This window comes from Hippopotamus amphibius, chromosome 6, assembly GCF_030028045.1.
Source record: "Hippopotamus amphibius kiboko isolate mHipAmp2 chromosome 6, mHipAmp2.hap2, whole genome shotgun sequence".
Lineage (NCBI taxonomy): Eukaryota > Metazoa > Chordata > Mammalia > Artiodactyla > Hippopotamidae > Hippopotamus > Hippopotamus amphibius.
Genome location: NC_080191.1, coordinates 2592809 through 2617658, shown reverse-complemented (window position 1 = coordinate 2617658; position 24850 = coordinate 2592809). Strand labels below are relative to the sequence as shown.

General features: G+C 49.1%; 1 protein-coding gene across 1 annotated transcript in view; it reads right to left on the bottom strand.

Annotated features, from left to right (window-relative positions):
- RPS6KA2 (ribosomal protein S6 kinase A2) overlaps positions 1-2936 on the bottom strand; it is a 212553-nt gene extending 209617 nt beyond the window's left edge. The window contains exon 1 of the mRNA XM_057739541.1: positions 2704-2936. Coding sequence (XP_057595524.1) covers positions 2704-2754 — 51 coding nt within the window. The 5' untranslated portion in view covers positions 2755-2936. The remainder of the gene's footprint in view (positions 1-2703) is intronic.
- Between the last annotated feature and the right edge of the window lie 21914 nt (positions 2937-24850).

Here is a 24850-nt window from a genome sequence, read left to right as displayed (position 1 = left end):
GTGGGGCTACCAGCCTCTCCGCCGCCCCCAGCCTTGCTGCCGGCCGAGAGCTCTGAGCACATCCCTCCCCACGAGGCGGCCTGTCTGGGGAAGGTCCGCGCTGGGAGTGGAGGGAGGAGGATGAAGGCGAGAAGCTCCACATCCCTGCTGCCCACGGATGCGACAGCCCCGGTCGGGGACCCCTCCCGCCCTTGGTCACCTCACAGCCCCACGCCCGTCGTGAGCTCCACTGTTGGAGCCGCAGAGGCCTCTGTCCGAGGGTCCTACGTGATGTGTGAAGTGTATCCAGGGCAAAACCTTCCCTTTCCGCAGACTCTGCTCCGGGACCCAGAGCATCCCAGCCCCAGGGCTGGCGCAGAAACAGACCCGCCAACTCAGAAAGACAATCGGTTCCCCCTAGGTGTGTCGGGAAACCAGACACTGATGGGCCTTGGCTGCTGGAATTCTGCTGTGACAGCCACACACGGCTTTGACGGTCTCAGGCCCTTAAAAGGGGGAACACCTGCCAAGTGTCAGAAGGTGCATGCCACCCCCGGCTCTGCCATCGTGAGGGCAGCATCTCCGGATGTGTGGACGTGGCTCCTCGACCTGTGGGATCCCCTCTATGTGGGAGGCGGGGGTGCCTCGAGGGGGCTGAGCTGCCTGGGGGTCTCTGCCCTGTGGCTGCCCTGCATGGGCTGCACTCTGGTTTCACTAGTGTCTGGGTAACTGAGCAAGTCCCTTCCTCTGGAGAAGCCTCAGTTTCCTCACCTATAAAATGGGCACACATGCCCCATATAGCAGGCGCTGCTCCTCTCTACGGCAAGTCCTCGCTTCAGATGTGAATGTCTTGTGTGCATGTGCTGCGGGAAGACACGCAGAGGCTCTTCCCACCGTCAGGGTCGTCTCTGAGCGCTCCTGCCACGGACAGACACTCGCGAGCCTTTCCGTCTGGCTTGCGCATCTCCAGGGTTGTGTTTTATAAAGAACATTTGTTAATTGAAAACATTAAATAAATAGCGGGTTTACTTGGTCACAGTGTACAGCATCTGTAATCATCAACAGCACACAGTTTATGTATTTTCTTGGTGGTTTTAAAATATAACCAGATCCAGGTGTCACCGGTTCAATTTGGGAAGCCTGCGGTCTCTCGTGATATGAATGTATGTGGCTGTGACATGCGACGGTCACTGGAATTAAGACAAGAAAACCCCGTGGGGGGAGGCCCGTCCTCAGGTCCCGTCCGCACTCGGACACTGTCAGGATGGGCCCCGGCGGCCCGTTCAGATCCTGTCTTTCCTACCACTTTCACCGAGCCCGGCCAGCTCGGGCCTTGCTTACGACCCGCTTACCCTAACCACCTGCAGAAAGACCTCCTGTTTCCATCTCTCCCCTGTGATCCAGCATGAGACCTGCCAGGCTGACGTCCCCCAGATAGCTGTGCTGTGGGCCACCTGCACACGCCTCCCCGTCCCCGCGACCCACTGCTCTCGCTGCGCCCACACTGCGCTCCCTCCCGCCTCCGCGTCCCCCGGGGCACAGGCGCTCAGCCAGTGTCCCCTCTCGATACCTTCAGCCCTGCGGGGCCCAGAGAGGCCTGACCCTCTCGGTGACGCTTTCCTAACTGTGGCACTCACTGGACTCCACATTCCATCTGTACCCACCACTCACACCAACATGTGCGCGACACACAAGGGACGGGACCGTTTCTAAGGACCCCATCTAAACAGCTGATGCTCAGAAGGACAGGAGGCACATTGCAAAGAGCAGTGCTCAGCACATTTCTGGCGTTTACTTATGTCATTACCTACTTGTCCACAGATTAGAACAGAAGAGCAAGGATCACACAAGGCTGGGAGGACGCTCCCCTGCCGTGTTCACCGCGCTCAGTGGGGCCAATCAAAATCATCCCCTTCGTCTGGTATCAGTAACAAGACAGGGCCTCCCGCGCTGGGGGAAAAGAGCTGCAAATCAGCCAAGGTGCAATTACATCAGATGGCATCTGAGAGGAGGAACTGGAGACACGAGGGTCCTTGAGACCGAGTCCCACAGAGCAGGCCCGGGACGAGGACCCCACCTCCCGGCCGAGAGCCACCCTCCCAGCACTCGCTGTCTCAGGGAAGGAAGCATAGGGAGGAAAAGGAGAAAAGTGGGATGAAATAAGGAGAGAAAGACAAAGGAAAGTGGAGAGAAGAAGTATGAGAGAAACAGAAGAGAAATGGACACAGCTGCCCCCAGGCCACCTGGTGTTCAAGCTCCACAAAGACTGAAATCACCCCTCACTGGAAAGAAACCACAGGGGCGTCCCTTGCAAGCACACAGCCCAGTGACCAGAACCTGTGCAGAGACACGCAGGAGCACCTGAACTGCAGCAAAGTCAAGAACAGGATCAAGTAACAGGAGACAGAGCGTCTGCTCTCAGAACGGGACGCTTCTGCAAGTCAAAATTGAAAGGAAGATAGACATAAAGGAGAATGAGATTGGACCCAAAAGAAGAAAAAATGAGAAAAGTGAATGTTTAAAAAATCATACCCTAAGTTTCACGTTAAGTCAAATAAGAAGAGACGGGAAAAAAAAGGTTTACAAATGTCATGCATGACCTTGAAAAAATCATTACCTAAGTGGCTGGCCGGCTTGGCTTCCAAATAGGATTGGGGACCGTCTTGAAAAGAAAGTACTGCACATTCCAAAGGGCTCTTTAAGAACGGAAGCCAAGGTACTTACTAGAAGTGCCCCATAGAATCTGGAGAAGGCCTGGCGGATGCGGGAGAGCATTTCCCCCGATGAGGAATGATGTCAGTTACGGCCGGGAACCACGCAGGCGTCCTCTTCAGACATCGAGGCTCTGACTCCTCCACGTGTCCGAGAGCAAACCTCCAGGAGACGTTTGTAAACACTCAGGCTGGTTCATCACCCGAAAAGGGGGCGAGGGCACGGCCCCGCTTCCTTGGGCCGACGGCAAGTCAGAACCACTTTTAGTAACTGACTTAATCGAGCACCTCGGGGTCATTTACTTAATATAGGGCCTGCTATTTCCATGGGTGGCAAGCTCTCCGAGGCTGGCCACCTGTTGTGCTGCAAGCCTGCCAGTCTTGTGAGAGCCACTGTCGTGCAGCCGAGGTGCGGGGTAGCACAGAGAGGTGGGCACCGGCCCCGCTGCCACGTCCCTCCGCGCGCCTGGAAGGCTGCAAAGTGGTCGCTAAGAAAGGGATTTTTAATGTCATTGTTGATATTGTTTTTATGCATTTTTTTTTCTCGGAGACTGTGTCATTTTGAAACTCTGATCTCCTTGCACCCTGGGTAGGTCCTCTCTGGAAGAAACTCAACACTGGGAGAACTCAGCCCGAGGCCGCACAGCTGGACCACAAAGCCACGAAGAGGATTCTGTTCTCGTGTCGAGCCTGTTCCCCTGAGTCTCCTAAATCAGAACCTCTCTCCAAATCTGTGCCCACAAGTGTCTAAAGCAGACTCAGATTGTTCATAAAATGTCCACAGCAGTTGTGTAATGAAGTCTACACCAGCTATAGTGCACCCACCGACCCTGGATGGGGACACGGGGGGCTCATTTACTCTCAGGTTGCTCTGTTTCCTGGTTAGTACAGCATGTCCACCAATTTGAAATTCCAGCCAAAACCATTAGGTTTTTGTTTTGTGCTTTTCCAAGAGCAGCTTAATTGGTGTTAGCAATTTTGGGGGGAAAACAGCAAAATAAAGGCAGTTCGTACAAAATAAATTCCACCCATGACGCTCTGGCTGACACACCTCTTAGTCAAAAGTCACTGGCTGATGGGCCGGAACCTCCGTCCACATCCCCTTGGTTATAAGTGTCTGTCTGTCCTTCTCACAAGGAGGGTCCCCCGTCCCTTAATTACAATTCTCACCATTCTGCAGAATGACAAGATTAATAAATGTCTCTGTGGGGCGTTACCTGAGCTTACTGTTCCTCGGGAATTTCTTTACCAAGAATTACGGATAACAAGAAGGCACAGGGTATCCTTGTGCCCGTAAATCTCCCAGGGAGGCCCGGCCAAGTGCTCTCCATCGTCCACACATGGTTTACACCGAAGGCTTGGAAAGAATTCCACGGGGACATCATTCGGCCTGCACAGAAAGCACGTTTGTTCCCTGGCATGCCATCACCTGGGTCTCAGAAGAGCAGAGTTTCATCTGCTGGTTTTCCTGTGCTGTGGGGAATCACGCCTCTGTCCACTCACTGTCTTCAGGTACAACGCGGTCACGGTCGTGGCAGCTAGACGCAGCCGCTGGTCGCACGGGGCCACGGAGGGTTCTAGTGCCACGGAAGAGACGAGGAAGGCGTTCCCCATCAGGTGAAAGCATCTCTGAAACTGCCGGCGCCCAGGCTGGCCGCACGGGCCTCCCCTCCCATTTTCTGCCATGTGTGCGGCCAGGGTAACGGACAGGGGACACGGATGGGTGTTGTCACGGAGGCTGCGATTCCAGGCTCCGGGAAGCTGGGGCCGGCTTCCACCCAGCACTCAAAACATCGCGCCCCGACCGCCACATCCAAGCCCGCTGTCAGCCGACAGCTACTGCTGGGCCCCAGAGCCCGGCGCCCCGCCCGCGGAACCGCTCGTCCGGGCGCCCAGAGGGCAAGGCCGCTCCAGACGTCCCCACAGAACTCCTCTCCTCCCCTCCCTGCCCGCATGGGACGCCGTCCCGGCGACAGCACGTCCTCCACCCAGTGGCCCCAGGTAGGAAAGGGGAAGCGGCTTTTGTTCCCACACTAGCCAGTCTCTCCACCCCATCTTTTATCGCCACCCTGTACCCTCGGCGGGCGCTCCGTGTCCCCTGGATTCCTGCAGCATCGCCACCCCAGGCCCCCACCCAGGGCCCCCGTGTCCAGTCTCCCACCTCAACCCGCTCTCCACGGAGCATCCAGACCAGCTCTAAAGTCAGAATCTTAACATTCCTCCAGGACCTTCATCCGCCTCGGGAAGAAGCCCAAACCCCTTAAAACTCCCAGTCCCCAGCCTGTTCCGGCTGAGTCTGCACCTGTGGCCCCCCCACCTCCGCCAGCCCCACCTCACCCACACTCTCGTCCACTCAGCACCTTTAGTCCCGACACCTGCTCCGCCGCTGGGCTCTTGGTGGACATCTTGGCCCATCCTCCACGCCTGCAGAGCACCCCGGGCCACCTGCACGCGCACAGCCGCGTCCCGGTCTGCCGCCCACTGTCCCCGGGGCCCTGGGGGCCGGGGGTCTCTTACTCGCCCTTGTGAGGACAGTCGCACCCCCACACCCAGACCCTGGGCCTGTGCTCCGGGGGTCCTCAACTTCACAATCTCAGCACAAGGCAAACCGGAGGGCTCGGTGTCGTGACTGGCTCTGTGCAGGACCCAAGAACTGCTGTTCCAAACTCTCAGCCGCAACGTCAAAACCCACGCAGGTGGGGGCTGTGAGGGTGCGCGCGGTGAGCCGGGAGGCAGACAGACAGACAGATGCCGGGCCGCGGCGCCGGTGTGGGCAGCGAAGCGCTGGGCTAGAGAAGGCGGGTCGAGCCGGTTCCGGTGTGCACGTCCTTCCCGCTGGTGTCACCTGCACGCTTTCTCACTTCTCTTCACGCTCCGATGCACGACTTAAGAAGCACTCGGGGGCCACTGTGGGGTCTGCCAGAACTGTGACAACTTACATGACTCTTCAACGTGCACCGGTTCCCCTAAACATCCTCACACGCGTGAACGTGCGGCTTATTCTTTAATCTCCACTGTGCGGGACCAGATGCTACTTTAAGAAACGGTGAAGATGCCAATATGAGTGACATCAATTTACATGATGAAATACAATGTTTTGCAAATTTTTTTTCAGGTAACAGTTATGGGACCTCATTACAAAGTTTGAGTATGGTATGCAAAATTCACTCTTCATAGCTAAATCTAAGTATCCCTTGAAGAACTTTATCGACAATTCCAGTTGCTTTTGGCAGGGTTAAAATGTTCTAAAATTAAATGAATAAAAAGTTACCTACACTGACTCAACAGAGGTTATCTAATTTAGCATCACTGCTCATAAAACACAATGTATGTGAAAAACTTGATTATAACAGCATAATTAGTTAATGTTGCTGAATTTAAGGGACGAAAAATAAAATGTATGGAATAACATAATATTTTGTGCATTATGTATGCTTTAATTTTGTCACACATCCAAATATGACTAGCCTATCAACACCCGGACCTGAGCAAGAATAACTGAATTTAGGTGTTATGGATATTTTACTGAGTTTCAATCATAGATAAAGCATACTTCTACATTTATTTTTTTTAATTTTGGAGTTTGGCAACTCTGTTGGGGTAGGAATAGGTAACATGTTTTATTTACAGCTTTTAAATGTTTTAAAATATGGGATAGGAGGGCCTCCACTTCCACACCTCCTGGGCCCTGCTGTGACAGTGGTCACTGTGACGGCACAGACCACTGGTAGCCTGCGGCTCAATACATACTCCTGAGATGAAACGCATGTGTATATGTGTCTAAGGTCACACAGGCAAATTCAAGGGTGATGTGAATTGTTTAATATTGCAATACTATTTCTGAAAGGAATGAATGACTCTCTTTATCAAGATAGAAGATACCGTGAACCAATTCACATTCACACGTCGAGCCGCTCAGAAAATCACGGCTTTGAGGTGTGCTTCCCATCAACAACTGAAACACGTGGTTGTCAGGAGAGAACGTCTGGACGCTGGCTTCATTGGCTCTGGAATCTCCCATTCCTCCATGGTTTTAGCTACCGATGTGATGGGTGTGTCACGTGCTTACGCAATTCTGCTTGCAAAACCCACTTATTCAAGAAATCAGTACCAATCCCTGAGGCTGTGAAACAACCTCTATGGTGAATGGGGGAGACACTGGCTCCATGGAGCTGGCCTTTTGGGGGGAGGGGACCGCCACGGAACAATGACAACATAGTTAACGGTGCACGTGTGGCTGTCATAGGAGCAGGTAGCGGCAGGGCTACATCCCAGGCTGGAGGGACAGGGGACACCCAGGGAATGACAACCAAAGGGTGAGTTAGGAATTATCCTGGCAGAAAAGGGAAAAGAGGCACCTACACAAAGACTACGGAGTCCCAGACAAAATACAGACACCAACACAACCAACCCCACGTGAACAGCCCCCGAGCCTGAGACGGTGCGATGTACTCAGCACCCGTGAGAAGGGGCCTCCAGGAGGAAAGGGGCTTGCCTTCCTCCCCAGAACTTTAGATTCTGTCCTGAGTGCAACGGGGCCACAGAGGGACTTTAATTAGATTTTTTCCCCCCGAACTTAGACTCTGTGTAGTAACTGCCTCTGATCCAGGAAGAGCTGGAGTGAGAAGAGAGGTGAGAGGTCCTGGCAAGTCTGCAGGGAGCAGACGGGTGTGGCTCGACCAGGGCCTGGCGGACCGCAGACCCGTGGAGATCTCGTGGGTGGGAGGACCAACTGATTGCCGTGCACCTGATGAAGAGCGGACAAAACCGGGAGGGCAAGGGTGACGGTCAGAAAGCTGACCATCTGCAGACACACCCTTTAGGTTCACATGACATCTCCATTTTTATCTCTGCCCCAGACTCATCTTCCAAGCTGCAGACAAATGTATCCACTCACTGCTGGAAACCGCAATCCCACCATCTCCCGGGGGCCCCGCTAACACGTCCAAAGTGAGCCCGTCATTCTCCCCGCATCAGCCGTGAACACAAACAGCTCCTCCTCCAATTTTCCTCATCACAGCGAATGTCCTACCACCTGTGATGGTCAGTTCTCTGTGTCAACTTGACTGGGTCAGGGGAAGCCCAGAATTTGGTCAAACGTTATTCTGGGTGTGTTTGTGGGGATGTTTTTGCACGGGACTGACATTTGAACCAGCAGACAGAGTAAAGCAGATGGCCCTCCCTAATGTGGGTGGGCCTCATCCCAGCAGCTGGAGGCCCAAGTAGAGCTGAGGTACGAGAGACTTCCACCTGCCCGGATGCCTTGGAGCTGGGACATCGGTCTTCTCCTGCCTTTGAACTCAGACTGGAACACTGGCTCTTCCTGGGTCTTAAGGCTGCTTAAGACTTTATACATATGTATATATACATACATATATGTGTGTGTATATATATATGGTATCTATCTACCTATCTACCTATCTATCTATCTATCTATCTATCTATCTATCTATCTATCTATCTATACTATTGGTTCTGTTTCTCTGGAGAATCCTGACTAACACACCAGCCAAAGAGGGGATGATATTGCCTAGGAAGAGGTAAAGTAAAAAAACAAAACACAGAAAAGCCCCCCCAAAAATCTAATATAACCTATGGAGTACCCCAATGTCATGAATAAACTCTAGAGCAAAGAAATGGAAAGACTTACTTCGAAGTCGCGTGGGTTGGACCGTGGCGGCATCCCACAGGGGGCATGGCCACCCAGATGGAGGCTCTGCCTCCCAGACCTCACCCTGCCAAGTGCGGCCGTGGGGCTAGGGTCAGACCAGTGGACCATGGATGTAATGGTAATGGATGTAACTCCAGGACATCTCAGTAAAGATGAAGTCATTGTCCGAGACCTTCACCTCTTCTGCTTTTTGAAGGCCAGAAATCCAGTTTGAAAAAGGTCCAATTCTAACTGCGAGGACAGATGCCACACTCTGAAAGATGGTGGAGTGAGAAGATGGAGCAATCGAGGTCCCTGAATGACCTCAGGAGCAGAGCTCCGCACCAGCGTGGACTGTCCATCTCTGGACTACGTCCCACAAGAGAGATGAAGGTCTCGCCTGCTTCATAAGACCTGCCTCCCGGGAGCCTGGAGCACATCAGACCGCCCGGCTCGTCCTCCGTGACACAGCTATCTCCTCCAACCTCTGCTCGGACCTCCCTCAACGAACCTTTCCCATCTCCTTCCTATCGGCTTCCCCTCGACGACTCACGGATTTTCCTGCAACCACAGGCCTTTTGTTCTGACTCCCCGATGCATGCGTCTCTCTGAATCTGCTAAAACTTTCAGTCGCTTTCTAAGCACGACTCATCCCACCAAGCAAAACGGGTAAAGCCATGTTACCACCTATGTTATTTAAAGTTTACTACCCTGGGAATACTTCTTCAGAGGCAGATGTCAATGGCTATGCATGTTGATTTAAACGCCCTTTCCAATTATGCCATTACGGGAATAACAGGACACATTTTGAACCTTAATTCTCTTTTTGTGCTACACCGTAGGCCATATGAGAGGGGTGACAGCTTTGTTTGGACTGACATCCTATCTTGTACACAGGGTTCAAGTCACATGAGCTGAGACCAGTTTTAAGTTCAAAGAATACGTGTACTAACTTCCTGAGGAAGCAGAGAACATGATTTTACCAAGTTGCCACATTAATCAGAGACACAGCCTTGGAGGGGAGAGAGTTTACAGTCTGAGCTAAAGCAGGTCAAGAGGGTGTCACACGAGAAAGGCTGCCCTCGGGGGAGTACCATTGCTTCCAGACCCCACGTCATAAAAATACATCTTCTCTTCTTCTCAAGTGTTCCCCTTGGTTGCTCCAAATTTCTTCACAGAATAAATACAAAGAAAAAAAGTGCTACATGGCACATGAAATCAAAGCACCAGCATTCTGTTTAGAAGAATGCAAAGCTGCATTTACTGTGATTATAATTCAGAAAAGCTGGCAGCCTCCAGTTTCTTTTCTGCAATTCAATTAACCTTATGTGTACCTTTCTGCTTTAAGGTGTTAATTTTTTCCACTCGAGGAAAAACAAAAGGAGAATGAAACAAATTATGAAAATATGAAATGTAACTGATTAAAAAAATGGAAGAGTTTGGCATTTCCTCCTCAGGGAACATTTGTTTTAGGAGTTGACTTTCAATTCTTCTAACTGCTGTTTTCAGAAGAACCAAAATTAATTCTGGATATTATTTTCACTTTTTGGAAGAAACTGGCTCACATTGCTCACAATCGAGGAGTTGGAACTTGATTTTGCATAAGAGATGAGCAGTGCATCCAGAAAAGAATCTCCTCGTTTCCCAAATAATTAGGATAAGTTCAAGTAGATCATAAACAATAGACACTAAATACCCCTCACATTTACAAGGAAATCTTCAGATAGAACAGTAATACGCAGGTGTTGATAATGTACAGTCTGCAGCCAAGGTGGTTCAAGGTCAGCATTGAAGGCAGTGAGCATCTCCCCACCACCAGACCCTCTACAAAACCACGTCTAGACATTTGCAAGCTGCGGATGAAATGCAGCGGGTTTGCTGGGGGCACATATTTTATAAGATGCATGTGACACTGACGGGGTTGGGACTGACTAGGCGTGAATACCACATGAAAGCTGCAGCAGGCGTGGGCAAACGTCCCCGGCACGTGAGGGTTCTAAGTCGCCACACTGGACACAGAAGACGAACACAAGTGCGCAGGGCAAGACGCAGAGGCGCGCTCTTCTATAAACAATGCCCTCTGACCCCACATTGTCACATGTTCTGTCTTGAAAGCGTCTATGTCTGATGGGTCTCTTGGATCTTTGTCAAAAGAAACAAGCACAGACAACGGTCCAGAACACCTGACCCCAGCATCGCTGCGTTCTGCCCGTAACCGTCCATCATCCGTCCTCGTCTCCAAGGCCAGGCACCCCCACCCGTCCTCCCCTGTGCTTTCACCAAGCTGCCTTAGCCTTCCTCTTTCTTAAAGCTCTGTGTGTACTGCAGCATATTTCATTTAATAGGAATTTAATATGCTTTTTCTATGCAAGATCTTTAATTAATTGTTTTTTTTTTGGTTAGTGCACTGGTTATAAAATTTTCAAGGTTCTGAGTATTCTATCCCAATCCTACATTTCCCCAAATGCTTGCTATTTTCAGTAGATGATTTTGCACAATGCAGGGTTTCTCAGGAACTTATGCGTGACTTTACAGTCACACAGAGGTACTGCCAGTTCGTTCCTGAAAACGTCAAAGGTAAAACAGCTCATGGCATTCAGTGGCTCAATAACTCTCACTCAGTTATGGTGGTGGATGTATGGAGTTATAATTCAGGTACTTAAAATACACTAGCTTCTTAATAGTTCACATTTGGGGCTTCCTAGGTGGCGCAGTGGTTGGGAATTCGCCTGCCAATGCAGGGGACATGGGCTTGATCCCTGCTCCAGGAAGATCCCACATGCCTCGGAGCAACTAAGCCCGTGTGACACATAAAAAAAAAAAAAAAAAGATTTAATAGTTCACATTTGTTACTGAAACTTTGAGTTTATAATTATTCACTTATCTAGACATTTAGGTATAATTGCTGTAATTTGTGATGTAACCTTTAGCCCTTAGGAACAAACCTTTCTGCCTGAAAGGGAGCCTCTTCAATCTCCCCCGCAACACAATCCCCTCTTTAAACCAGGTATTCTGATCTTTCCCCAGATAGCTATTTTCAGCTGTGTCTCTGATTATTGCTTCTGTTCTGCTGTTCCATCTGCCCCCTTGGAACACGTGGAACACTGACGTTCACACAGTTTCCCAGTGGTCCACACCCATCAGCTTTGAATGAGGTCCACGTCTAGACTGAACCAGATCCCTCTTCTGTGCTCCAGGCCCCTGTATCTTGTATCTACTCAGCATCCGACTGTGAATATCCTGAACACACGTCAATGTCACTTTGTGCGGAGTCCGCACCTCTTGCCGTGTTCCCTACCCCGACAGTCGTGTCCACCCAGCTGTGCAAGCCAAGAGCTGGCAGTCACCTCTGACGTTCCCTGTCCCTCCTTCCCCACCAATCTCCCTTTACGCAGTTCTCAAGGGACCCGCTTCTCTTTGTCTCCACGGCCACCCACCCTCCTGACGCAGGCCGCCGTCTCGGACTTGGGCCACCGCTGCAGCCCTCGCTGGGCCCTCCACGTGCAGTGGCCAAAGCGACCCTGAAGAAACACCAGTCTGAGCACATCACCACCCGCCGCCTAAGCTCTTCCAGAAAACCAGGAGTAGAAGATGTGGTACAGGCCACATTCCAAAACCTTTAGCAAATATCACACTTAGTGGAGAAAACGTAAAGTCAGAAGCAAGGATTCTCCTTAACATCACAGGTGTTGAACAAAGGTCCTTACCAACGCAGTGAGATAAAACAAGGAGAGGGAGGAGGGGAGGGGAGGAGGGGGAGGGGAGGGGAGGAGGGGGAGGGGAGGGGAGGGGGAGGGGGAGGGGAGGAAGGGGAGGGGGGAGGAGGAAAAGGGGAGGAGGGGAGGGAGGATGGGAGGGGGAGGGGAGGTAGAAAAGAAGTGAGTGGCATACAGTTTGGAAGGGAGAAGTGGAAACAATAACCTTAATGGCAGATGACAGGACCCTAGCCATAGAAGTCCCAACAGAACAGAGGGACTTAAACCTAATGAAAGTTCAAAACCATTGAGGGATATAAAATATGCTTAAAAATCAACAGCATTTCTTCACGATGACAAAGTTTTTATCAAACTTGTGTGTTGAAACGTTTTCAGCTGTTTTTTCTGTATCAATCGAGATGACCACATGGTCAACGTACTTCTCAACGAGAAAAGAGAGGAACCCGATCAAAAAAGGAAAATTTTGCAAACTGTTTGGAGCAAGAGAAATCTACGTGACTGGAAAGTATATGAACACATCCTCAGCTCGCTAAACATGATGAGAAAAAGTAAAATAAAATGAGGAGATGCCACTTTACAACCATCAGATAGACTTTTAAAAGGACGGCAGCACCAAGGGTTGGTGAGCGTGTAACCCGTGTTGTGCACACAACCCAGCATCACCAGGGCCCGTGAAGAGGGCCTTATGTGGAAACAGGGTCTTTACAGATGTGATCAAGTTAGAACGAGGTCCTCAGGGCGGGTCCTAATCCAACAGGACTGGAGAAGAGAGACACGCAAGGAGGATGCCACGTCACTACAGGGGCAGAGACGAGGTGACGCAGCCACCAGCCCAGGAATGCCGGGGGAGGCATGGCCACCACCAGAGGCTGGAAGAGGCAAGAAGGACGCTCCTCTACAAGGTTTCAAAGGGAGCACGGCCCTACTGACACCTTGATTTTAGACTTTAGCCTCCAGAACTGTGAGACAATACATTTCTTTTGATTTAAGCCAAAAAAAAAAAAAAGATATCGTGAGCATGGGAGAGAACTAAAGAATTTTGTGCAGCTCCTCTGGTAAACTGCTGTACCTTCTCTGGAGAACATTCTAGCAGTAATGAAAATTAAGTATTAGTATAATCTATGGTCTATCCACCCCACGCTGAATGGGAGACCCTCCCCCAGTGACTAAGGATACCTGGGCAAGGGGACAACTACTTAGGTAGATCTGGGGTGGGGGGGGGGCATGGAGTAAAACCCTGTAACAGCTATCAGTGGAAATTAACAGGACGCAGACCCATCTACGAACCCGGGGGCAGAGCAGAGCGTGTCCCGGCGGCAAGGAAGGGTGGGATCAGGGGAGAATCAAATCAAATCCAACAGGAGCTTGTCTGGTCAGTCATGACAGACAGCCTTGAATCGCAGTGATGAAAGTCTGTATATGAAGTTCTTCAAAAATGCTAAACGGTTAAATGGCAATCTTTGGAATTATTGGTGGAGTGGTGACAGCCATTCAAATGGATAAGTTTAATTTAGGGAGTGAGTATTACTCAAAACAGAACAAGGTCCAAGATATCCCTAATTAGTGACTGAGAATAAGGAAATTATCCAGAAAAGTCGAGAATAAAGGATGCTCAGGGAAGAAAATTAGTAGGAAAGAGAAAGAAAGCTCCCATCTACTCGGTATCTACCTTGTGGTTAGGGCTTGACGTCTATAACCTTATAAAATGTTCTCAATAACACGGAAGTAGGCAGTGTCATCTCTTTATACAGATGGAGAGCGAGGTGACATCCCTAAAAGCAGAGAGCAGGATTAGAACCCAGCTCTGTCTCACCCGGACAGCTACAGCTCGGGAATAAGAGAATGATCAGGTTCCAAAAGGCAGCATTACTCTTAATGAGGAAATCTTGATGATTTACTAAGAAAAAGGTAAACGGTAGCCTTCTAGAAATAACTTCAGTGGCATGGCAAGGGACAAAGCCGGGTTAGGTAGAGTGCGGTGAAGAAGTAACAGAAGAATTCAAGTTATCTTGACTTACATTAAAGGTTGGTGAATGTCTGGGCACATTTAAAATGATGGCAGAAATAGAGAGTAAAGGTGTTAACAAGAACACAGGCAATTTTGGGAGAGTTATTCTAGGAAGGTGGAGAGGAATGAGACTGAGAAGATTATCCACTTAGTATCGTCACTGCCGCTCGTTATCTGGCTTTTGGGGCCGTGATGGGTGGCATTTGGGATCAGCTTCCCAACCAGGGACCGAACCCGCAGCCCCCGCATTGGGAGCGTGGAGTCATCACCACTGGATGGCCAGGGACGTCCCCGTTACTGCTCAGTATCTTTAAAGAAGAGAATTTTTCTTGCTCATATTGCACAACCACAGAAAAAAGGAAAATATTTTCTAGTGCAATGATATCCATGTATTTACAGTTAAATTCATATTTAGTTCATTAAAATGTTTGTGTTCTTTATTGGATCTGGAAAAAAAATAATTTAACTCAGTATATTTTTGTCATGACTAATTCTGTTGGAAACGTAATAGGATTAAGCTTGATGTCAAATAACAGAGTTGAATCACTCTTCAGAATAGTCACTTGGATTCTGCACAGAAAATTTCCATCTCTCAAAAAGCTAAGTCATACCCAATAATCTCCTTTATTAGGATGTTGTAAATAGGATGTCAGGACGTTAAAAAGATGTTAGTTAGAAAGTTAAAAAAATAATTCCGGTATAAACAAAGACCCTCTCTTCCCCACAGCTGCCATTTTTCCTGCCTTATGATTCCGGCACAGAGCCAGGAATACAGAGGATGCTGGATGACGTCTTATAGACGAACATTATTGTGCTCCTGCAAGTGTACTGCTCCCACAGGTGTAGGGCTCCCACGGGTGTACCACTCCCACAGGTGTACCGCTCCCACAGGTGTAGGGCTCCCACGGGTGTACCGCTCCCACAGGTGTACCACTCTCACAGGTGTACCGCTCCCACAGGTGTAGGGCTCCCACAGGTGTACCACTCCCACAGGTGTAGCGCTCCCACAGGTGTACCACTCCCACAGGTGTACCGCTCTCACAGGTGTACCGCTCCCACAGGTGTACCACTCTCACAGGTGTACCGCTCCCACAGGTGTACCGCTCCCACAGGCGTAGGGCTCCCACAGGTGTACGGCTCCCACAGGTGTAGGGCTCCCACAGGCGTAGGGCTCCCACAGGCGTACGGCTCCCACAGGCGTACCGCTCCCACAGGCGTACCGCTCCCACAGGCGTACCGCTCCCACAGGTGTAGCACTCCCACAGGTGTACCTCTCCCACAGGCGTACCGCTCCCACAGGCGTAGCGCTCCCACAGGCGTAGCGCTCCCACAGGTGTAGCGCTCCCACAGGTGTACCGCTCTCACAGGTGTAGGGCTCCCACAGGTGTAGGGCTCCCACAGGTGTAGGGCTCCCACAGGTGTAGCGCTCCCACAGGTGTACCGCTCCCACAGGCGTACCGCTCCCACGGGTGTAGCACTCCCACGGGTGTACTGCTCCCACGGGTGTACCGCTCTCACGGGTGTACCGCTCCCACAGGTGTACCACTCTCACAGGCGTAGCACTTCCACAGGCGTACCGCTCCCACAGGCGTACCGCTCCCACAGGCGTACCACTCCCATGGGTGTACCACTCCCACGGGCGTACCGCTCTCACGGGCGTACCGCTCTCATACAGGCGTACCGCTCCCACGGGCGTACCGCTCCCACGGTGTACCGCTCCCACAGGCGTACTGCTCCCACAGGTGTACTGTTCCCACAGGTGTACCGCTCCCACAGGTGTACCGCCCCCACAGGCGTAGGGCTCCCACTAGAAGCACCCATGATCAGCGATGTTCTCTGGGAACCAGGCAGACCTGTGCTGCTGCTTAAATGATTAACAGTTGTTAACGTACTCTAGGTTTCACCACAATGGCTTATTTTCCAAAACAACTGCAATCTTTACATTTCTATTTTCACTACATGATCGGAACGGGCGACCTCGGAACTGAAGTCCCCACCACTGATTTTCGTGAGCAAGAAACTATAGACACGATCAAGGGTGCCACCGAATTAAAATGCATGGGTTCTGCGACGTAAGCTGAACTAATTACGTGGACAGCTGGGAGAAGTGAGAGTCACAAGCCGCTTAGTCTGTGGCCGTCGAGAAGGAAAAGAGGAGCAGGGTTACGCACCTGCAAGCCGGGAGCCCGGACGGGGGCCATCCCCGACTCCGCCACCTGGGACAACCACTTATCCTGAGCGGGGCTCAGTTACCTCTTAGTTAAAACAGGGCATAATTCATACACCCGCCTCCCCGGGTTACCGTCAGGGTGCAACGGGATGATGCCTGCGGGGTGCCCGTCAAGCTGGACACAAATATGCCAAGTCACTACTTTCATTAGTGGAGGAAGAAGATCAATGGCCCCAGGAGCCAGAAATAAAGACAGACTTGTACTTAAGGATAAATACACAACAGAGAGAGGAAACTACTTAAGATTGCTTTGTACTTTACCTTGATCTCATATCACATTCCATTTCTAATCACTGCTATTCTTTACACCACCTTATTCTCAGGAAAGTCAGATCTGATGTGAAACTGGTGAAGAGCCCGATGTAGAGGTGGGTTAAGAGGATTAGTAAATGTCAAATAACAAAAGAGAAGAAAGGATGAATCAAATCCTGGCCCATTCTTTAGTGAGCTGCCTGTAAGCTTTCTGGTCCCCCCATCTCCTGGATTTGTAGATGCATAAACATACCCTCTATTCTCCCGGATGATTGAATTACCATCAAGAAGTATTTTTCAAGTAAACACTTTAGTGTCAGCATCTGCTTCTGACTCATCACAGCTGAAAGCAAATTAGGGGTTAAAAAGGTCCATATCGTGTATAGAATAACCATGATTTTCTAAATGGCAGGACATCTTTAAACATTTGAGAGGGCTTCAATTTTCATATACGCCATATTCTATGTTTAGCCAGAATTGACAGTGTAATGTTCAAAATACCCATGGAATACTAATGAAATCAATGCAACTTAAGTTTAATCATGTTTATGTCTAAAATCACCATGCAGTGTCTTTTTCTCCTTTCCTTCCCAATCTCTTGATTTATTGCTATAAAGATACTCTTTCCGTACCGTCATGGGCAAGGCAACTAAAAAATGTATAACTTGAATCTCTGAACATCTGAAAGTTTCAGTCCAATTTTGCTTTTCATGTTAAGCCTTCTTTCAAATCTGGAGCAGGAAAGGTAAAACTTTAGCCATAATCCCTGAAGCATACAGGGCTTTAAATCAATAATAACAGACCAATATTCTGAAACACTGCCCTCAGCACTGTAACCATTTCCCCAGCAGAATGCACTTTGTTCTGGACTCTTCAGTATACTTTCTTGTAAAACAAGGTGCACATACACGCACCCGTGTGTGTGTGTGTGTGTGTGTGTGTGTGTGTGTGTGTGTGTTTGGTCAAGCACTGTCTCTTTTTATTACTTTCTGGAAGTACATATATTACATCTTCTACTTCCAGGAAGATGTCCATATATTACATCTTCTACTTCCAAGAAGATGTAATATATGGACTTCATATCCCTCTCATTATGAACAACCGAACACCCTGGACATTTCATATAAAACAAACATAAGGAGACTCTGGAAAGGGGAGAGAAGAAGACATCAGCCAAAGACTTCAGGTCCTGAGGAATGACACAGTGGTGAGTTCCCCAGGGTTGCTTTTTGCCTTGTGTATCTCAGACTTGGAGCTGAAGAAACCAGCAACCCAGAAACACCAACGGGCACAGACAAAAACACAAGAAGCCCCAACAGAAGCCTGCTGTCTCACGTGAGAAGCCCAGCGTCCTCCCTCACCAGGCTGGAACGAGATGCCCCAGCACCACCACCATTGCCCAGGGGACACAAAGGCGCCAACCACTACCCAGTGGCATTGGAGACACCCTTCCCCTTGGTACCAGGGGAGGCCACGCGGGGAGTGGAACACCCCCTTCTGCTGAGCAGTACTAAGCCCCCCACTCAAGAGTCAGTGGAGGCTCTGAAAACCTGGAACTCCTGCAGCCCTCGCTGTGGTGGTGAGGTAGAGCCTCTCTTCCTCTGCTGGGGTGGAGCAGAGCACGCCTGTTAACTCAGAGCCTTAGAGGAGATCCAGAGTCTCAGCATACCCAAAAAGTCCAGGTTTCAATTAAAAAAAAATCATTCATCATACCAATAACCAGAAAAATTTCAACCAGAGTGAAAAAAGACAACCACAGGTGTTAAGCCAAGGTGACAAAAATGTTAGAATTATCTGACAAAGATTTCAAAGCAGTCGTGAAAAAATGCATCCACAAGCAATTTCAAACACGCTGGAAACAAATGAACAAAAAATGGAAAACTTCAGCAAAGAGATGGAAAGTCTCAGCTAAGAAACGGGAGATGTAAAGAAAAACTAAACAGAAACTTGGAATCTGAAAGGTACAATAACCAAAATAAAAATTCGCAGGTTGAGCTCAGTAGCTGAATGGAGGGCAAAGAGGAAGGAATTGGTGAAATGGAGGATTAAACAACAGAAAACGCTAATCTCAAAACCTAAAGAAAGAAGAGCAACATAACGCAAAACAAGCACAAGGAAGAACAAAAATAAACACAAGGACATGAGCGAGTAAATGAATGAGTGTACATAAACAACAGAAATAAGTGACATGTAAAACAGGAAACAGTAGAGAAAATCAATGGAACAGAGCTGTGTTTTTTAAAAGATCAATAAAATGGACACATCTCTGACAACACTGACAGAAAACAAGAGAAGAAAGGGAAGACACAGATCACCAGTATCAGGAATGAATGAGGGACATCACTACAGACCCTGCAGACATGGGGAAGTTGAGCGGGGACTCCCAGGGACAACCGGGCACACATAGATTTGACAGCATGGATGGAATGGACACGAGGATGGACACACTGCTGGTGTCGTCCTCCCCCCCCCCCCCCAGCGTGGAAGGACCTCCATGAGGCTCACAGAGGCTCAAGGAGGAGGCTTTGGGGTCACGGGTGCAGGAAACTCTGGATCCCAGGCACCTGGAGCAGGTCTGGAAGGGAGGGGAACAGAATCTGGAAGGGCACATCCCTAGCGAGGGGCAAGACCAGTGCAGGCCAGGGGGCTCCTGGGGCTCAGGGCCCGGGCCAGGGGCTCCTCTTGTCCAGGTCTGAAGACTGTACTGATGAAAGGTTTGTTCTCGCTCCTGTGAGGCGGTGACTATGAGTCAGGAGATACAGAAGACCACTAGGGACCTGGGCCAGAGTGAACACCCACCCTGTAGGTTTACACGCGGCTCGGCGGATACCCCGTTCATCATGCAACAAGCATTTATGGGTCCTTGCAATGAGCAGGAGCGGGGCTAAGCTTACAGCCTGGGGGCAGAAGGAGACCCCAGAGGGGCTCATGAGAGCCTGGGGAGAAAGTGCCACCTGCCTGCAGCACTGGCATGAGCTCCACACACCCTGGGGAGGCCACCGCTCTCCCCGTGCTCTCTCCACATGGCCCCCGCGAGGTCCACGGGTGTGCAGAGTCCCTACGCGTCTAGAGAACTGCTGAAGCCGAGGGCTGTGCTCCCAGCTCCTCATCCTCCGTGTTGTCATGATTTCTGTGGATGAACAAACGTTATCTAAATGGCTACTGAGACATGAAATTTATCCCAAGGTTTCATTTTTTATTGGTAAGGAGGCAAGCTAGTCAGTATCTCACTGAGGTGGGTTAATTAGAATGTGCCAGCACGCAGATCTGGGAGCTGACCACCTGAGACCTTCCACCCGGCAGTTATGTCTTTAACAGCTGTTTGTGTTTAATTACTCGCTCTGCTACCCTCAGGTGGGAGTTACGGTTCTGCTGGGAAGAGAGGGAGGGCCCTCCACCAACGAGGTTTGGATTCCTGACAGCTTATTTAGAATTAAGCCAAAAACCACAGGAACAGATCGAGAAACACAGTCATAAAGTCCCTAGAAATGATCAGTCTTTCCTCCGAAGCTGCATCATTGGCAGTGTTCTCCAGGACTCGGTCCCGCATTTAGTTTTTGATGAGTTTCCATCCTTCCCCTGTAGCACCTGGGCTGTCACATCTCCCGGCACAGACCCTCTGCCTCACCACCGACACTTTCCCACCAGCGACTTTTACTCCCCCCCCTAGTCTAACAATACATTTTTTTTCCTTTCAAAGTATAGGAGCCCTCTATCCACAGACGGACCTTGTGGCCCGTTGGATTCCTATAAATTAGAAGAACACAAGAGAAAGTAAGTGTGAGAGTTTTGTTTTTTTAATCATGCTTGATTGAATAAAATGAGGAGAAAAATAAACCTAAGGGGATGAAGGGGATGAAAGAGAAGACTTTTATGAGAAACGGGTGCAATCTGTGCAGATGGCTCGTGCAAGAGAAACACAGAAAACAGCTACTGCGTTTTGCTCTGTTCTTTTAAATAACCAGTGTCTAGAATCTGGGTCACAGCCCTGGGTGGAAATATAAAAATACTCACGCATGATACGGAGGGAAAACAAAGACTAGGAATACCCAGCAGTGGCTGCAAACACAAAAAGAACAGGCATGGGATGGATGGCGAGTCCCAGAAGAGAGATTAATCCCGGCCCAATGAGCCATTTGTTCAGATTCACCACACTAGCAAGGGAAAACCACGACACCGAGGGTCGTGAAAGACTCAGAGTGAAACCAGAGGCAGAACATTAATAAGACTCTCCTGTGACAGCCTGGAGGTCAGTTGCGGCCATGTTGCTTATGTGGGTGATGGACGTCATGCTCTGATGTTCTAAAAATAGAGGAAGTTGACCGGCTCACTCATGCACCATCACAGCCCACCAGTCCCCACGACCTGCGGACGTTTTCTGCAAAGTCACTCTGCGGTCACCACCTTAACCCCCTCACTGCGGCTGTCGCCCAGACCCAAGCCTCACTTCACGCCTCAACCCCCACACTGGCTGCTCTGACCCTGCCTCTCCTTCCCAGGTATCTCAAGAGCTCCACTGGACTTGTCAGTCGTCTATGATGGATCTTTCTTCCTGACCTGCCCGGTCATTCCAGCCCCCCACAGCTACATGGACCACTCCCAACCCCCTGCAGGGGGCAGGCAGGGAGGGGCGGTACTCAGGTTTTGCTTGTGTGCCACTGGTTCAAAACATGGACACATCCCCACACGGAAGCAACACTTTGGGCCGTGTTTGGTTCTCGTGATAAATCACAGAAAAGCCTTTGACTCAGAGCTGAGCCCTGTGCTCAGCCATGAGATGGAGGATGGAGGAGGAGGAAGAAACCATGGGCTCAGTGGTGTCCCCCCAAAAGATATGTTGACATCCCACCCCCCAGAACCTGAGAACGTGACCTGACTTGGAAATAGGGCCTTTGCAGATGTAGGTAGTTAGGATGAGGTCACTAGGGGGGCCCTCGTCGGATATGACTGGTGTCCTCATAAGATGAGAAGACAGAGACACACAGAGAAAAGAGGGCCTTGTGATGACAAGGCAGAGAGACCGGGGTGATGTGGCTACAAGACAGGGCTGCCCACAGCTGCAGAAGCTGGAGAAAAGCACAGAGCAGATGCTCCTTCAGGGCTCTTAGAAGAACCACCTCTGCTGCTACCTTCAAGCGTGTGGCCTCAGGCTTGTGGGAGACTCAGTCCCCGCTCAGTCACCCAGTCTGGATCCTGCGTGACGCCAGTCCCAGGACACTACTACCTGCTTCTGGGCAAATTTTTGTCAAAAGGCTCGATCTGGCTTCAGTGCCACGTACTGGACCCCATGTTCTAGACTGCTCTCTGCGGTCCGAGGGCCCAGGCCTCACGTGGCCCTGGGCACGTGTACAGAGGCCGGCCCCCACTTGGCCTCGCGTCCTGCCGTGTGCTTCTCCGGCTTTGGATCCAGCCGAGGGACGTGATGACACAACACCAACCCACATCCGCACAGCAGTTCGCAAGGAGCCCTGGGAAGGCCTCTGCCAGGGGCAGCGAGCACCAGGCAGGAGGGACCCTCCCCAGAGCCCTGCTCCCCACCTGGGCTCAGGCAAGCTTCGGGAGACGGGAGTCGGGGCGTGAACGGCCCTCCTGAGCCGCATCCTGCCACCGCCACACCTGCAGCTCTCCAGGGGGCACGCGAATCCCGCCAGGGAGCCCTACCAGCCCCGCCAGCTGCCTTTTATATATAAAGGGGTGTGGTGGGGGGTGGGCAAAGGTGATCAAAAGGTACAAACTCCAGTTCTGTGATAAATAGGGCCTGGGTGTAATGTACAGCCCGCGACTAGAGTTAATAACCTGGCAGTTGCTAGGAGAGCAGATCTTGGAAGTCCTCACTGCTGCACACCTGAAGCCCTGCAAATCAACTACACTTCAAAACAAACGATTCCAAAAAAAAAGTCACATCATCACATTAAAATCATTTTAATATTCAATTTATCTGCCACCTGCCAAAACAAATTTTTAAAAACCATAGCTTTCATGTGAAATGTTCCACTATAAATTCAAGGACATTGAGTTCTCAATTATATTTTTATGAGTGCAGGACACATGAATAAAATGAGTCCCATAGATAATTTGATTGATGTTCTTATAGTAGGTACTAATGACTGAATGTTGTGGGGTTAATTTTATGATTAAAATTTACTTATGCACTTTAATATTTCATAAGCTGGATAATAAGTGCACAGAGAAATGACTTACCTTTTTAAAAAAAGTTCTCATCACCAGAAAAAAAAATGTGTAACTATATGTAGTAACAGATGTTAGATTTATTGCGGTGATTTTTTGCAATACTTACAAATATCAAATCATTATGTTGTACACCTAAAACTGATATAATGTTATATGTCAATTATATCTCAATAAAAAAATCACACACAAAAATAAAAAGAACTATACTTATCTAGGAGACTAAATCTATGAGAATAGCCCAGAAGTTGCTGGAAAAGAAGAGGAATGAGAAGAAGCTTATCTCAGCAAATATTAAAAAATAATAATCAAAACTAGTATGGGACTTCCCTGGTGGCACAGTGGTTAAGCATCCGCCTGCCAAGGCAGGGGACATGGGTTTGATCCCTGGTCGGGGAAGATCCCACATGCCGGGGAGTAACTAAGCCCGTGCGCCACAACTACTGAGCCTGTGCTCCACAACAAGAGAAGCCACTACACTGAGAAGCCCGCACACGGCAGCAAAGAGTAGCCCCCACTCGCCATACCTAGAGAAAGCCTGCAAGTGGCAACGAAGACCCAACGCAGCCAAAAATAAATAAATAAATAGATATAAATAAAATAAAATGAAAACAGTATGAAAATTGGCAACAATTTTTGTGGTATGACACCAAAAGCACAAGCACAAAGCAAAAATTAAGTGGGACGACATCAAACTAAAAAGCTTCCTCACAGCAAAGGACACCATCAACAAAATGAAAAGTCAACCTACAGGATGAGAGGAAATACTTGCAAACCGTTTATCTGATGGGGGTTATTATCCAAAATACATGAAGAAGGTATACAACTCAATAGCAGAAAAGCGATCTGATTAAAAATGGGCAGAGTAACTGAATAAACATTTTTTCAAAGAAGACATCTTAAATGGCCAACAGGTATACGAAAAGGTACTGGATGTCACCAACCATCAGGGACATGCAAATCAAAACCACAGCGAGACATCACCCGCACCTGTTAGAGTGGCCGGTATCAAAAGACAACACATTACACGTGCTGCTGAGACTGTGAACTGTTAGTGGAAATGTGAGCTGGTTCAGCCACTATGGAAAGCAGTCTGGAGGTGTCTCAAAAAATTAAAAACAGAACTACTATATGATCCAGGAATCCCATTTTTAGTCACATATCCAAAAGGAAATCATAGGATCTCCAAGAGATATGTGTAATCCCATGTTCACTGCAATGCTATTCACAGTAGCCAAGACACGGAAACAACCAAATGACCTCAGTGTCCACCAACAGATGAATGGGTGAAGAGGATGTGTGATATATATATATCCGTCATTCATGAAGAAGGACATTCTGCCATTCTCAACAAATTGGATGGACCTTGAGGCATTATGCTAAGTGAAATAAGTCATACACAGAGAAAGGCAGTGGCAATATCACTTACATGGAGAATCTGAAAAAGCCCAACTCATAGAGATAGAGAGTAAAGTGGTGCCTCCCAGGGGCGGGTGCTGGGAAATGGGGAGACGCTGATCAAAGGCTACAAACCTCAGTTATGAGGCGAATAAGTTCGGGGCTGTAACATACAGCGTGGTGACTGTAGTTAACAATACCGTATTATGTATTGAAAGTTGCTAAAAGAGTAGATCTCAAATAGTCTCACCACAAAACAGAGATGGGAATGACGCACAGTGATGAAGGTGTTAGCCGACATTATGTGTATCAAATCAACACATTGTACTCCTTAAATTTATATAATTTTATATGTCAATTATATCTGAATAAAGCTGGAAAAAAAATAGTATGACTAGGCTGACTAATGTAGGAGAAAAATCCAAAAACAGATCAGGTATGTATGAGTTTAGGACATCAGTGATATTTGCAGTCAGAACAGAACGGAAAGGTTTTAATAACAAGTGATTAGAAAAGAATAAGTCAGCAGTTTGGAAAAAATTTGTTAAATTCCTAGGATACAACTCACAATCTAAAATGCCAGAAAAATAGAAAGTCTAAATGTGAAAAATTTAGGCCAACGTATTAAAATAAAAGAAGACTGAACATTTATGTCATCTTCTGATAAATGCCACTTTTCAAATGAAATCAAAACTAAATTTAAAACTTTTGGATATC